General features: G+C 41.6%; 2 protein-coding genes across 5 annotated transcripts in view; one reads left to right on the top strand and one right to left on the bottom strand.

Annotated features, from left to right (window-relative positions):
• The window catches only part of ASNS (asparagine synthetase (glutamine-hydrolyzing)), a 148,063-nt gene extending 133,367 nt beyond the window's left edge, over positions 1-14,696 (bottom strand). For 2 of the 4 annotated variants that reach the window (XM_010839733.1, XM_010839732.1), the window contains exons 1-2: positions 14,325-14,696; positions 13,457-13,530 (exon numbers count right to left, since the gene is read on the bottom strand). The gene's annotated coding sequence lies outside the window, so the exon portion shown is untranslated. Of the gene's footprint in view, positions 1-13,456; positions 13,531-14,074 lie in introns of all 4 variants that reach the window. The other 2 variants (XM_010839734.1, XM_010839735.1) reach the window with 2 other exon arrangements.
• A 183-nt stretch (positions 14,697-14,879) lies between these two features.
• The window catches only part of C1GALT1 (core 1 synthase, glycoprotein-N-acetylgalactosamine 3-beta-galactosyltransferase 1), a 48,493-nt gene continuing 48,209 nt past the window's right edge, over positions 14,880-15,163 (top strand). Inside the window, exon 1 of the mRNA XM_010839729.1 lies at positions 14,880-15,082. Coding sequence (XP_010838031.1) covers positions 15,076-15,082 — 7 coding nt within the window. The 5' untranslated portion in view covers positions 14,880-15,075. The remainder of the gene's footprint in view (positions 15,083-15,163) is intronic.

Genomic DNA, 15,163 nt, shown 5'->3' with positions numbered 1-15,163 from the left:
AACAGAGGAGAAGGAGCTGGGGAGGAGGAAAGATTTATAGACTGGAAGAGAAACAGCAATGCAAAGAAGAGAGAGAAAGGAAGTGGTCTGTTCATTGGACTTTCCTTCCCCAATAATCTCAAGGCAAATGCTCCTTAGAGATCCAGTAGAAAAAGACATTTCACAGACTGAATGAAGGGGCATGAAGTTCTAATTTTAGCTTGATTTGATCATGATGCCTTTGCCAAGCCATTGTTTTACCACCTGCATTTTCTTTATCCGCAACATCTAGATGGTTAATGTTATTAATAGTAAGCCAGAAGAAGTCCCCTATCTCTGTGTGAGCTGTATTTCAAGAATTCATTTTAAGGTGATCCAACTCAAATATGGATGCATTTTCCTCAAGAAACAGTGTTTAAGCAGTATCACAACCATTCATATAAACACACAACATATAATGGATGAAAAAGGGAACAAGCCTTTCAGTCAGCTGGGAGCCTGGTAGGCTGGAGCACAGCTTTTTTCATTTCCTTTCTCATACTCCAGGGAGCTCTGTACTCACTCGTGTTAATAAATTGGGGGATATGTCTGCACTTCAAAGATAAAACCCAGCAACACCATAAAAGGCCATTTGTACATGAGAAGCAAAATGAGTTAAATTTCCTCACCTTTATTCCATGCTTCAGCTCTTTCCTGCCTGACATGTGTGTGCTTCTTGCCACTAGGCACACTCCACATTTTATAGTGGTGGTGTTTAATCACTAAGTTGTGTCTGACACTTTTGAGACCCCATGGACTTGAGTCCACCAGGCTCCTCTGTCCACAGGATTTCCCAGACAAGAATACTGGAGTGGGTTACCATCTCCTTCTCCAGGGGATCTTCCCAACACAGGGATCAAACCCACATGTCCTGCGTTAGCAAGTGGACTCTTGACCACTGAGCCACTCCACCGTTTATATTGAGTACAAATTTCAGTCTCTTCACAGAATGGAGTTCTGGTTCTTCTGAACTTTAGAAGTTTCTTTCTATTCTGTGTTTGTATACCATCCTCAATTCCCATTGAGATCTTTCAGGCTTCAACTATAAAGTGCTATCTGCTCACCAGCCTCCCCTTTCCATCCTCAACCCCTACCCCCACCATTCCCCCCCATCATTTATGGCCCTAACCGAAGTCTAATATATAAGGGAACAGGGAATGCAATCTTGACTGATAATGCTCTAATACATATATTAAGTGGCTGAAACAGAGCAGAGAGAGAGACAAAATGCTGTGCTATTTCTTTTGAGAAATGAGGAAAGAAAGACTCCTATTCTTAGTCTGGAAGTAGAAAGATGGATATAGAGACAGAAGGGGAGGAAAACAAAGATGGTCTTGTGTGTCTGCTAACCTGGATCCACTCAGTAAGAGAGACTGTAAATCCAGTTCAAAATTGAGGTAAAGTACTTGACTCTAAATTGGCTCTAAAGGATGGACTTAACATGCAACTCATTCTAGAGACGAAAAGGATGAAAAAGAGAGCATGTGTCCAAGGACACATCCAAAGATGTACAGTAGATGCAGGGATTGTATCAGAGAAATTAGTTCCTGAGAACAAGGTTAACAGATGACAGAAGGAAGGCAGAATTCTTTCCTTCTGTTTGGGCAGAATTGCCTCCATATACATACATGGCACTAATCAGAAGTAGTTAATATTGAGAGAAAAATAAAGAGCCATAATATACAATCAATTTAAATAGAATTTAAGCTACCATAAGGTTAGGACAAAATAATGGGCAGTAACTTCCATTTTTGTAAGAGTTTAATCATTACTATTTCTGCACTGTCAGGTGTGCAGACAATGTTACAATAGATTGAGTCTGAATTATTTGCGAGTAGACTATTAGCCAAGAGGACTAATAGAACAAGTGTTCTGTCGACATGCACCCACTCTCAATAGAGAAAAACTCAAATTCCAAGAAATAGTTGCTCTTATTTTTGGAGGGTCATCCTAATCCATAGACTCACAAGGCTTTAAACACCGTGGGGTGCGCTGCAGGGAGGAATACTTTGGAAATCACTTCATTCAACTCCTCTACTTTCAAAACATTGCCTCTTGGATGAAAATCACTTATGTATATTTCAGTGTAGAAATCTTTATAGTGACTATCTTTGTTTGCTAATAAAATATGTAGCAATAAACTACAGTATTTGTCGTAAAGATATTTCCTTTCAAAAACCTTTGGTCAGTCCACTTATCATCATTATTATACTTTTTTATAAAAATAGCTAGCATTTATTGTGGAGAAGGCAATGGCACCCCACTCCAGTACTTTTGCATAGAAAATCCCATGGACAGAGGAGCCTGGTGGGCTGCAGTCCATGGGGTCGCTAGAGTCGGACACGACTGAGCGACTTCACTTTCCCTTTTCACTTTCATGCATTGGAGAAGGAAATGGCAACCCGCTCCAGTGTTCTTGCTTGGAGAATCCCAGGGACGGGGGAGCCTGGTGGGCTGCTGTCTATGGGGTCGCACAGAGTTGGACACGACTAAAGTGACACAGCAGCAGCAGCAGCAGTAGCATTTATTGGGTACTTGAATATTGCAGGCCCTTTGCAAATATCCTCTCATTTAAACAACATAATAACTCTAAAAAATGGGCATCACTGTTTCCCTTTTACAGTGGAGGATCATGAGGCTCAGAAAGCAGCTGTTAAGTCTCAAAGCCAGGATTAAAGCACCTTTTACCTAATCTCCAGTATCTATCATGGGGCTTCCCAGGTAGCACTAGTGGTAAAGAACCCACTTGTCAATGCAGTAGGTGTAAGAGATGCGGGTTCAATCCCTGGGTCAGGAGGATCCCCTGGAAAAGAACATGGCAACCCACTCTAGTATTCTTGCCTGGAGAATCTCATGGACAAGGAGCCTGGTGGGCTACAGTCCACAGGGTCTCAGAGTCTGACACAACTGAGCAACTTAGCACTCAGTATCAGGTTGTATCACCATGGAAACATTTTTTAAAAAGATACCAGAAAGATAGGAAAACATGAATACTGTCCATACTTACTTTAGTAGGTGATTTTTCAAGTTTCCTTAAAAGATGTGCACAATCCCTATTCTCACTGCAGCACTATTTACAACAGTCAGGGCATGGAAGCAACCTTAATGTCTACTGACAGAAGAATGGCTAAAGAAGATGCGGTACAAATACACAATGGAACAGTACTCCTCCATAAAAAAAGAAATAATGCCATTTGCAGCAACATGGATGAACCTAGAGACTGTCATACTGTCATACTGAGTGAAGTCAGAGAAAGACAAATATATGATATCACTTACATGTAGAATTTAAAAAGAGGCTACAAATGAATTTAGCTACAAAACAGAAATAGAGTTACAGATGAAGAAAATGAACGTATGGTTACTGGGGGGTATGGGGAGGTTAAACTGGAAGATCGGGATTGACACACTACTATTAATATCTATGAAATAAATAAGGACCTATTGTACAGCACAGGGAGTTCAATACTCTGTAATGGTCTCTATGGGAAGAGTGAATATATGTATTAAACATATATATGTGTGTGTGTACATATAGTGATGGTTTAGTTGCTAAGTCATGTCTGACTCTTGTGACCCCATGAACTGCAGACCACCAAGCTCCTCTGCCCATGGGATTTCCCAGACCAGAACACTGGAGTGTGTCATGTATAACAGATTCATTTTTCTGTACACCTGAATTAATACAACATTGAAAATCAACTGCTGCTGCTAAGTCACTTCAGTCATTTCCAACTCTGTGTGACCCTATAGACGGCAGCCCACCAGGCTCCCCTGTCCCTGGGATTCTCCAGGCAAGAACACTGGAGTGGGTTGCCATTGCCTTCTCCAATGCATGAAAGTGAAAAGTGAAAGTGAAAGTGAAGTCGTGTGCGACTCTTCTCGACCCCATGGACTACAGCCTACCAGGCTCCTCTGCCCATGGGATTTTCCAGGCCAGAGTACTGGAGTGGGGTGCCATTGTATGCAAATACCTTGATGTTTACCCTAAGGCAAAGACAGTTATAAAGAAGCCTGGCATACTGAAAGTATTTCAGAATTCTACCTCTGATTAAATATAAACAACCCAAAAGCTTCAGTAATTGTCCAAATCACACTGAACAGCATGATGAAATGATTATGGGTTCATCTGTGATAACTGACAGCACTGGCTCCTTGGATCTATTTCTCCTTATTTCTCATGTGGAGCACCGAGGTTAATGCTTGAAGAGGTGACTCCAGGTAAACAGAAGTCATTCACAATTGTATTATCTATGAACCAGAGACATTTAAAAAGAAGCTTGAATTTCTAGAGGGTTGAGAAATAGCTCTCCTCTTGCTTTAGGTTTTGTCATAGGCTGAGTTCCGTATATAGCTTATTAGGGAGTGCTTTTGAGGTCAGTGCCTGTGAAATAGAAAAAAAGAAATAAGACTGGACAGAAGGAGAAACTATACCATGACGCAATCTTAACAGAGGCCTTAGTCAATCCGGCGGGGAACTCTGACGACAGAACGGCTCTAGACAACATTATATGTTGAGGTTGGGAGGCTGGGCTTTTATACCCCTGTGCTAATCAGTCACTGGATGTGGGTGCCCTGAAAGAAGGCATGATCTTGACTTGAGGCAGGTACCTGCATCTGAGGCAATTCTCTGAGAGGGCTGACACCTGATGGCTATCTGTTGGCAGCACTCCCAATAGCTGGGGGAATAAGCCTTTCAGTCCTGAAGGAAGACCAAAGCAATGCACACCATGCCCACCTCAGGTGTGCTGCCTTTGATCACACGCACAGTGTTGTTTTTATTATTTAAGACGTCTAGAGTGGGTCACCATAAAATGCCCCAGGAATGCCCCAGCTTGGTGAGGATTAACCTTGCCTGTCAACTCTATTGGGCACTTAGGTATTTCCTTTAGACCAGAGACATTCACTAGAAGGACCAAACAGTGTCTAAGAAGTTACAACTTAGTCAGGCTGCTGTTTTTCTGTGAGCAGGACAAGAAGTCACAGTAATCAGTTAGAAAAAATGACCAGATACCTGAAAGACAGCAGCCTGGTCAAGACAGAGAGACCAGGTTGTGCCCACTCATCTGTGTAAGAGGATGGGCAACCCTTGTACAAGCGGATCTGGGACTAAATAAAGATCTTCTATGGGCTGCATTTAGTCAAAAGGCTGTAGTTTGCTGACACCTCATTTAAAAGATCAGTGTTAAAAACATAGGTAAAACGTAGGTAGAGTCAAGGAATCTGAATGGTTTCATTTGCATTCAACACCAGAAGATTTTTATCTGTGTTCTTGGGCAAGATCCTAAAACTCCCTGTGTCTCAGTATCTTCATCTATTAAATTAACATAATAATAGTGCCTGAGTTATAGGGTTAGGAGTATGTGAGAGTGCAAGTTCAACACTTGTCTGGCATGTATCAGGTTCAGCAAGTAATTTTTGGAATTGTTATTATTGTTATATTTATTACCATATCAAGTGTAGTATTTACATTAAGCCACTATTAGCCTAAATTTTGGAGGCAGAAAAATAAGAAAACAGTTCATGTGAGTGGTTAAAATTTTAAAACAATAATCAAGAGAAAAGTTGTATGAGGATTCTTTGTACTATTCTTGCAACTTTGTAAAATCTGAAATTACACCAAAATAAAAATTGGAAAGACTTTGACCTACTTTGCTGGGATTATCTGGGATAGAAGTAGGCATCTAGGAGACTTGATTATTTTTATGCTGCTTCAGTTCAGTTCAGTCGCTCAGTCGTGTCCGACTCTTTGCGACCCCATGAATCGTAGCACGCCAGGCCTCCCTATCCATCACCAACTCCGGGAGTTCACTCAAACTCACGTCCATCGGGTCGGTGATGCCATCCAGCCATCTCATCCTCTGTTGTCCCCTCCTCCTCCTGTCCCCTTCTCCTCCTGCCCCAGCATCAGAGTCTTTTCCAATGAGTCAACTCTTCGCATGAGGTGGCCAAAAAGTTTTATGTAATTCCACTCATTTTATCCCTTTAGTTGTTTGTCTATGTTTTCTATTAGTTCTTTGAGCATGTTTCAGGACAGTGGTTTTAAAATCTCTGTCCAGTAATTCCAATGTCTGGACTTCCTCAGAGATCAGTTCAGTTCAGTCGCTCAGTCATGTCTGACTCTTTGCAACACCACGGACTGCAGAACACCAGGCTGCCCTGTCAGTCACAAACTCCCAGAGCTTGCTCACACTCATGTCCATCAAGTGGGTGATGCCATCCAACCTTCTCATCCTCTGTGGTTCCCTTCTCTTCCTGCCTTCAGTCTTTCTACCAATTTATTTCATTCCTTAGAAATAGCCATACTTTCCTGTTTCTTTGTATGTTTTATTATTATTTTTTTTAATGAAAACAGGAAATTTTACTATTGTAGTATGTACTTGGGACTTCCCTGGTGGCTAGAGGGTAAGGAATCCGCCTGCAATGCAGGAGAGCTGGGTTCAATCCCTGGGTTGGGAAGATCCCCCGGAGAAGGCAAGGCTACCCACTCCAGTATTCTTGCCTGGAGAATTCCACAGTCAGAGGAGCCTGGGAGGCTACAGTTCAGGGGGTTGCAAAGAGTTGGATACAACTGAGCAACTTCCACTCACTCACAGTACGTACTTGGAAGGAAGGTTCTCTCCTTTTCACAAGGCTTGCTACTTTTTGGTTGCTGAAAGGCTGTAGCAGTCAGATTATTCAATGCTGATCCCAAACTATTAAAAGACTATATTCTTTGTAAATGTGGTCACTGAAGTCTGTTTCTTAGCTTGTGTTCAGCTAGTGTTTTGACAGAAATGTCTTTGAACGCTGGGAACCTCCGAGTCTTGGCAAATTGGCACTGATCTTCAACTTGCCAGGCTTGCACTGTGCCCAAGGATGAGCCCAAGAAAAAGCTGAGGGTCTTCTCGGGTGTTTTTTGAGCATGTGTCTTATCCAGGGCACATACATGGTTTTCTAAATTCCCCCATTTACAAAGTTGCTTTTATTTTTAACAACGTTTAAAAAATATTTATTTTTATTTATTTGGCTGTGCTGGGTCTTAGTTATAGCATGTAGGATCTTTAATCTTGGTTGAAGTATGTGGGATTTAGTTCCCTGACCAGAGATCCAACCCAAGCCCCCTGCATTGGGAATGAGGAGCCTTAGCCCCTGGATCACTAGGGAAGTCCCCATAGTTGCTTTTAAATGTCCTAATTTCCCAAAGAAACTCTCCCCAGCTTTTACCTTAGCCAATCTACTATATGTTTCAACTATAATTTCTGACCCAAGTATCTGAAGATTTTTCATTTGGCTTGCAGTATTTTCAAGCTTTCTCCTGAGTTCTGAGTGGAAGACCGAGCGTCGTCCTTTAGGCTGCTCCCTGTATTACTCTGCTTGGGCTGCTATAACAAAATAGCATAGCCTGGATGCCTTAGATAACAGACACTTCTCATAGTTCTGGAGGCTGGAAAGTCCAAAATCAAGGTTCCTGTCAATTCAGTTTGTCTTCTTACTGTGTCCTCACATGATGAGGAGACAGGCAGACAGCTTTGGAGTCCCTTATTCTTACAAAGGTACTAGCATACAGGATGACAGTCTCACTGTTATTACTTTATTTAACCTCTACCATGGGGTTCCCAGGTGGTGCAATGGCAAAGAATCCACCTGACAGTACAGGAGATGCAAGAGATGCGGGTTCGATCCCTGAGTCAGGAAGATCCCCTGGAGGAGGAAATGGCAACCCACTCCAGTATTCTTGCCTGGAAAACCTCACAGACGGAGGAGCCTGGCGGGCTACAGTCCATGGGGTCGAGAAGAGTCGGACAGGACTGCGTGCGTACACATACGTGAAGGGGCAGTGGTAGTGGAAGGACAAATAAACCACCACAAAACCTTCCTATTATTTTGAAGTGCCTCTTTCTTGATTCAGTGCTCATGTGGTGGCTGTAAACATTCAACTGCTTTCTAGAGCTGTCACAAAACTGATGGTTTCTGCTTATTTTTCAATGTTCTGTGGAAGAATGGGAGTGGGAAGCTTCCTACTCTGCCATTTTGCTCTTTTCACTCAAAAGACTGAAATTTTGCGTGCTTTTCAAAGATTTATGTTTTCCTCAGGCCAAAGCTTTCAAAAGGCTTTTTACTTATAAATGAAAAGAATGATTCAGATCACTCTTAAATGAAGTGATGAAATGTGTTTTAAAGAATGGAAAAATTATCCACTCAAACTAACTTAACAACAAAAACGTATAACTTAATATAAGAATACAATGTAGGTATTCTTGGATCTCAAGAGCAATTGGGCCATTAGTGGGATGGAGGTCATGGGAAATCTGAGAAGCTAGAAAATGAGTCTCCTCCCTTTCTTTCTCTGTCTCTGTGACAGCACCAAAGCTCAGGGTCGTTTCTCAGATAGTCTGCTTCATTTCTCTTTCCATCTGTAATGGGTTCCCCTAACTTGGGTTCACATGTTTGGGTTAGAAGCCCCCGTTTGTGTTGTAGTTTCAGTGTTCAATACAGAGCAACTAAAACTTCTCTTCCAATTCCAAATCCTCAGAGGAAAGGATCTGATTGAGTCAGATTCCTTCAAGGATCAAACTCTATCCAATCAAGAAGGGACAAGGGTCCTATAGTGTGTGTGTGTATATACATGCATGGTTAGAGAGACCAAACCTCTAAATGGGAATTGGAGGAAAAGCAAGAGAGTTCTTCTCAATGGATGATGGGCAGAAACCCAACAAAGTATCTATCCAACCCATTCCTAGATCTAAAAACCTTTAAATACAACTTAAGAGAAAGAAGAAAAAAAATTGTGCCACTTTACATAGCTAAAAATTGTCAGTTTTTTACACTAACAGAGGTAATGAACACATTTATAAATAATGTACTGCTTAGGAATTTTAAAGCATCACCTACTTCATTTACAACAAATGTTTTCTGCTTTTGTTGAGCCATCAGGGAAAATAATTAAGGCATATTCTGATGCTTATTCCAGGGAACTAGAGCAACACAGGATAACCCCAGGGAGCCCAATCTTCTAAGCTGAGACTATTTCTCCGGTTCCTCAGTGCACACGTGGCAGACTCTGCTTTCAAGCTAATAACTTGTGAGTCATGCTGAGTCCTCTTCCCTTGAGGTTAAAAGTATTTCCTAGACTTTGCTTTTTTCCTTATCTCCTCCTCTATTCTCCACCTTTATCCCCTTCACATGTCAGTCAATTCAGAAAATAACACTAGCCCTTCCAACTGTCTCAAAATCTTGGTTGATTTTGTGCACATGTAGCTGCAAGGAATAAAAACTGTTTGGAAAATGCTCTCTCGGGTTCCACAGAATGAAAATACTGTGTCCTAGCAGGAATTTTTAATGAAATGAGAAGCTCCATTGAAAAGCCTGCTGTCTCCAGAGGAGGAAGCTCTGTCTCTTTTTTCTTGGGTTCTTCTCCCTATTCAAGTTAATAAAGATGGTAGGTAGTTGGGGTCATCTACAACCAAAAATGCTATCTAGTTGAGTCTGTAGTTTCATCTAATTTACAGTTATAGCTGAATAGCAGAAAACACAACAAACCTGGAAGTTTGGACAATTCACCATTACATTATCAAGACTTGAATCTTACACTTAAGTCTTGTCTTACTCATCCTCATATATTTACCTCTGGACTTAGCCACATCACCAAATTGTGCATTGTCTGTAATTGTATAATGTCTACCTCTGATGTTCCATTTTATAATGCTTTCCCTTTTGTGCCCAAGGCCTCCTCTATGAAAGAGAAAGACATGTTTTCTACTATTTATTTTCTTGCTGTTGGGTGCAATTTTGCTCTAGAATAAAAGCTTAGACTCAAACTAAATTATTGGTTAAATGTATGTTTATTACTAAGTATGTTTAACTACCACTGTTACCATAAAGAGGGACACACACCCAACCACAATTACAAATTAATTCTTGAAAAGAGAAAGGAGCCAGTCATAATTATGTATTCTTTTTAACCCGCAATAAAATTTCAACAAGGCAATAAAATGAGATCTGACATATAATAACTTACCATCCTGCTATACTCTTAAATCCTAACTTCTTACTATGAACAATACTAATATTTTACAAAGTTTTAGTCACTCAGTCATGTCCAACACTTTGCGACCCCATGGACTGTAGCCTGCCAGGCTCCTCTGTCTGTGGAATTCGCCAGGCAAGAATACTGGAGTGGGTAGCCATTCCCTTCTCCAGGGATCTTCCTGACCCACGGATTGAAATGCTATCTCTTGCATTGCAGGTGGATTCTTTACCATCTGAGCCACCAGTAAAAGTAGTTATTACTTCTTAAAAGAAAAGTTTTCATGGTACACACTCCTAAAATATTTAACTTATGAATCTAATGCAATTAAAAGAATGATATAATCCCTGTCACATATAATCCCACTGACTACCTTTTGAGGCCAGTCAGGATTACTTTCTCCAATTTATCAATAGGGAAGTTGAGATTTAGAGGGCTTTGATAACTTGCTACTCAGCTAATTACTGATAAAACTGAGAACTTTAACTGAAAAAGAACAGATTGTTCCTAAACCAGAAGAGAAGGTTGCACAGAAGAAAAAGATATCCCAGAAGAAATTGAAGAAACAAAAACTTATGGCCCAGGAACAAATGGTGCAAAAAATAAATGCAAATAATAGTAAAAAAAAAAACAAAAAAAACTGGGAGCATCATTCACATCTCAAGGGTTCTACTGCACTATTCATTATATGTTTCTTCCAGGACTGTCATTGTTCAGATTTCAATAAGATTCACAACTCATCTCCCTGTGATCATGTCAGAAAAGCCTTACACAATACAGGTGTCAGGGGTCAAAAATAATACAAGCATGGTATGTTACCCTTTAAGTGAAAAAGATACTACATTGTACTTCATTCAGTTGCTTTACTCATTCAAAACAACAAATAATCAAATACCTAGATTGTGCTACGTAGACTCCACTATATCCAGCTTTTTAGTAGTTACTTTTGCTGCACATGGCTTACAACAACAAACATTTATTATTTTACACTTCCTGCAGACTTGAATTTGGGAGTGGCTAAACTAAGTGATTCTGGCTCATGGACTCTCTTCAGGTACAATAATGATACTGACAAAGGATGTAGTTATCTGAAGGCTTGGCTAGGCTGAAGGGATCTGCTCTCAAATTCACTCACATGGCTGTTTTCAGGAGTTCTCAGCTCCTCACTGAATATTGGCTGGAAGCCTTAGTTATTCACAACATGGGCCTCTCTCTAAGTTGCTGAGTGTCCTTACGACATGACAATTACCTTTCCCCAGTGAGCAATCCCAGAGAGAGCAAGAAGAAAGCTGGCACATATATAGTCTCCACTTAGAAGTCACATTACAACATTTCTACATTCTCTTTATGAGAACAAGTCACTAAGTACAGTCCAAACTCTAGGTGAGGGGAATTAAGCTCAATTTTTGAAAGAAGAAGTATCAAAGAACTTGTGAACATATTTTAAAACTACTATACCAGTAGTTTTAATTTAATTTATAATTCAATTCAATTTATATTAAATTCTAAATAATTTAATCTATAGTTTTAGAAGTTTAGTTGCTCAATTGTATCTGACTCTCTGCGACCCCATGGACTGTAGCCTACCAGGATCCTCCGTCCATGGGACTTTTCAGGCAAAAGTACTGGAGTGGGTTGCCATTTCCTTCTCCAGAGGATGTTCCTGACCCAGGGATCGACTCCAGGTCTCCCACATTGTAGGCAGACGCTTCTACCGTCTGAGCCATCAAGGAAGTCCATTTAATCTATACATTATTATATAAATATAATTTATAGAATGTAATCTAATTATTACTAAAGAGTTGTTAATCTAATTGTAATATTTGGATATTTAAAGGAAAACTAAGTTTATTAGAGAGTGGTTTTTTGTTGTTGCTTGTTTCCATTTTGTGTTCCCATTTTCATCTTACCCTGTTTATTAAAAAATTCTACCTATAGTGCTAAATAATGACTTTTCCTATCTTTTTATGCCAATTAGGAATTTTATTCAGTGCTTATAACAAAAACAACAAAAGCCTTAAAGAGAACGGATTTATTTTCCTTCACATAACAACAAACCCCTTCATATAACAACAAACCCAGAAGTGAGCAGACCAGGGCTGATAAGCTGACCCTTCAAAGCAATCACAAACCAGTTCCTCTGGCTATGCTATTATTTTGTTACTGTGGTTGAAATAGGGCTGCTCCACATCTAGCATCATATCACTGTTCCAGGTAAGATAAAGGACAGGTATAGGTCCAATGGCTAACAGGAAATTTCTTCCGTAAAACTTTGAGCCTCTCCTACCAACATCTGCTTTCATTCTGCTGACAGGTCACATGGGAAAACATGGCTTATAGGAGCCTGCGTAAACAAGTATTTTTAACTGGACACAGTCACCCTGAAAAAAAGTCAGAGTTCTGCAAGTAATAGAGAAAGGATTTTGTATAGAATCAAATCAACTATCAGTCTCTATCACCTTGCTCCAAGGAGCTGTGACACACATTACTGAAACACACTCCAGATAGATAAACATACCGTTCAAGGTTAATCTGTGTTTCAAATGGGAGAATATGGTCATTTTGTGTCTCACATATAAATTATATTTTTCAAAGTAACCACAACTTTCTTTTTTTCTAGTTGATAATGAAGAAAAATTGGCTGACATTAATGTCACTTCAAGGAATTTATTCAAGAAGACAGCAGTACAGTTGTGCAAAGGTACATGCATTAAGAAACTCATCACAGAGTTGTTTAAAATAGTAAACATTTGGGGAAAAAACCAGAAATGAATCAATAGAATACCGGTTAGATAAACAGTGGTACATCCACTTCACACTATGCAACTTTTAAAAATGATGTTATTCATGATATATTGTTCATGAAAAAAGAACTGTGTACAAAATAAAATCCAGTGTATCATACACTGTATTTCTATACATTTATATATTTTTATTCTTAGAGACGTCTGGAGTATAACATGAATTTTTAAAAATTGTTATCTCTGAATTACGGCATTTGGAAATTTTTTTATATTTGTTTCAATAAGTGTACATTGCTTTCATGAAAATAATAGCTATTTTCAATAATACCTAGAAGGGTAGAAGGGGCCTGATTTGATCTGGTAGTTCTATCAACATATCTTCTTGCCACTAAGAAAATTATCTTAGACATGCTGTAGCTGAGCTTACCCTTGGAAGGGTTTCCTATATTTGCTCACTGGAAAAAGATTATTCCTTATTCCTTATAAATTTTAATAAAATTAAAATAAGAATCCTGAGGCATTTTGTTGTATTTTGCTTTCTATTTGGTACACTTTGACCTCGAAGGGTCTCTTTTCCCTGTCTCACAGTGGCTGTGGAAGGCAAAGGGGGTGAGGCTGAGCAATAATTACATACAAGTTGGGGAAGAGAGAAGAGATGGAGGTGAGGATCCAACAGAGCACTAACCTGGATATCACATACTTGCACTTCTCTTCCAAAACAGGCTTCTCAGTTTACCTTTCTGACCTCAGTTTTCTCATCTGAAAAAATGAGAGGTTTGGATAAGAATCTAGATGTTTTAAAGTTCTTCCCGAAGATTCTTTCGGATCTATTAATGATATATCCTGGTAAACTACACTAAAGCTGAATCTAAACAAATAAAAAGGGAACAAGGACTTCCCTGGTGGCTCAGACGGTAAAGCGTCTGTCTACAATGAGGGAGACCCGGCTTCAATCTCTGGGTTGGGAAGATCCCGGAGAAGGAAATGGCAATCTACTCCAGAACTATTGCCTGGAAAATCCCATGGACAGAGGAGCCTGGTAGGCTACAGTCCATGGGATCGCAAAGAGTCGGACAAGACTGAGCGACTTCACTTTCAACAACAATACTTTAGTTACATTGTTTACTATTCCTCTCCGGCGTGGTAAGTAACTTGCCAAGGTTACACAGCTAATAGGTGGCGGGAATCAAGATTCCAGCCCAGAGGCCAAGGCACTAAAGAACTGCCTAGGAAGCAGGGTAGTTTTCTCACCCTCAAACTAGGCTTTGTTAGATAACACCAGTAAGTCAAGACTTGATCTTACCTCCTGACTGCTGTGGGACTGCCTCAATCGCTTGAGGGCTCCTAGCTCTATAATCCAAAAACAGTTTTCTGATACAAAGTCCCTTTGCCAAGTAAAGGTGAGACGGTGAGGTTTTGGAGAGCTCCGAAGAAACTCTTCCGGCCCACTGCCTGACAGCAGTGAAGTAATTACGGAACCAAAGACCATGTGTGCCTTCAGGAGGCTTTGTGGTATAATTAATTGGGTTCTCAGCCCCTGCTCATTCACATACCTGGTTACCCAACACTCGTTTGCGTACCTCATCTTGCGTATTTCCTCTCCTTAAGGCCAGAGAGGTACTGAGTTAAGAGAATCGGGAGGAGGGGATAACAGGGGTAAAAAGAACGGTTTAAAAGCAGGCTAGAGGCCATAAGACTCCTGAAAGGGAAGAGCCTGTGTCTTGGACAAAGGTCCCAAGGGTATTCGCAGCCCTCGTCCCTGATGTTTCACTGCTTTGGGCCCTCTCAAGATCCGGAAGCTAATGCAAGACCCTACAGCACCGCGATGAAGGTGGAGGCCGCCACGGAGGTGCCGCAAGTGGGCTGTGACTACCCCTCATAGAAGAGCCGACTTCCCAGACCCCTTCGCACAAGGGCGGGGCTTGAGCTCAGCCGCCAATCCCCGCGCCCGCACGTCGCCGTAGCCCCGCCCCACCCTGCCCCCTCTCGCTCCGCCCTTCCCTGGGGCTGGTGCGGCGGCGATGACGTCAGCGCTAGGGGACCCCTGGGTGGCGGCTGCGCCGTCGGCGGCCCGCGGCCGGAACGCGCTGCGGGGAGGGGCGGAGCGAGCGGGCGGGAGCTTGCGCTGGGCCCGCCTCGGCCGCCGCCGCCGCCGCCGCTGCCGGGGAATAATCTGGGCGGCAGCGGGCGGCCCCGGCCAGCAGCCACGAGCCACTTCTGCGGCTGCCGAGCAGAGCGAAGGTCGCCGGTCTCGTGTCGTCCCCCTCTCCGCCCCCCAGGAGGGGCGAGAGGGAGCCGAAGCTGATGTCAGGTACGGCCGGCGGAGGCGCCCTCAGGCTGTAGGTCCAAGGTCTCGGTCCCCTCGCCCTTCCCTCTGGGAGAGTGAATGTAG

Source organism: Bison bison, unplaced genomic scaffold, assembly GCF_000754665.1.
Source record: "Bison bison bison isolate TAMUID 2011002044 unplaced genomic scaffold, Bison_UMD1.0 scf7180017864134, whole genome shotgun sequence".
NCBI lineage: Eukaryota > Metazoa > Chordata > Mammalia > Artiodactyla > Bovidae > Bison > Bison bison.
This window is presented reverse-complemented; position numbering and strand designations above follow the sequence as displayed.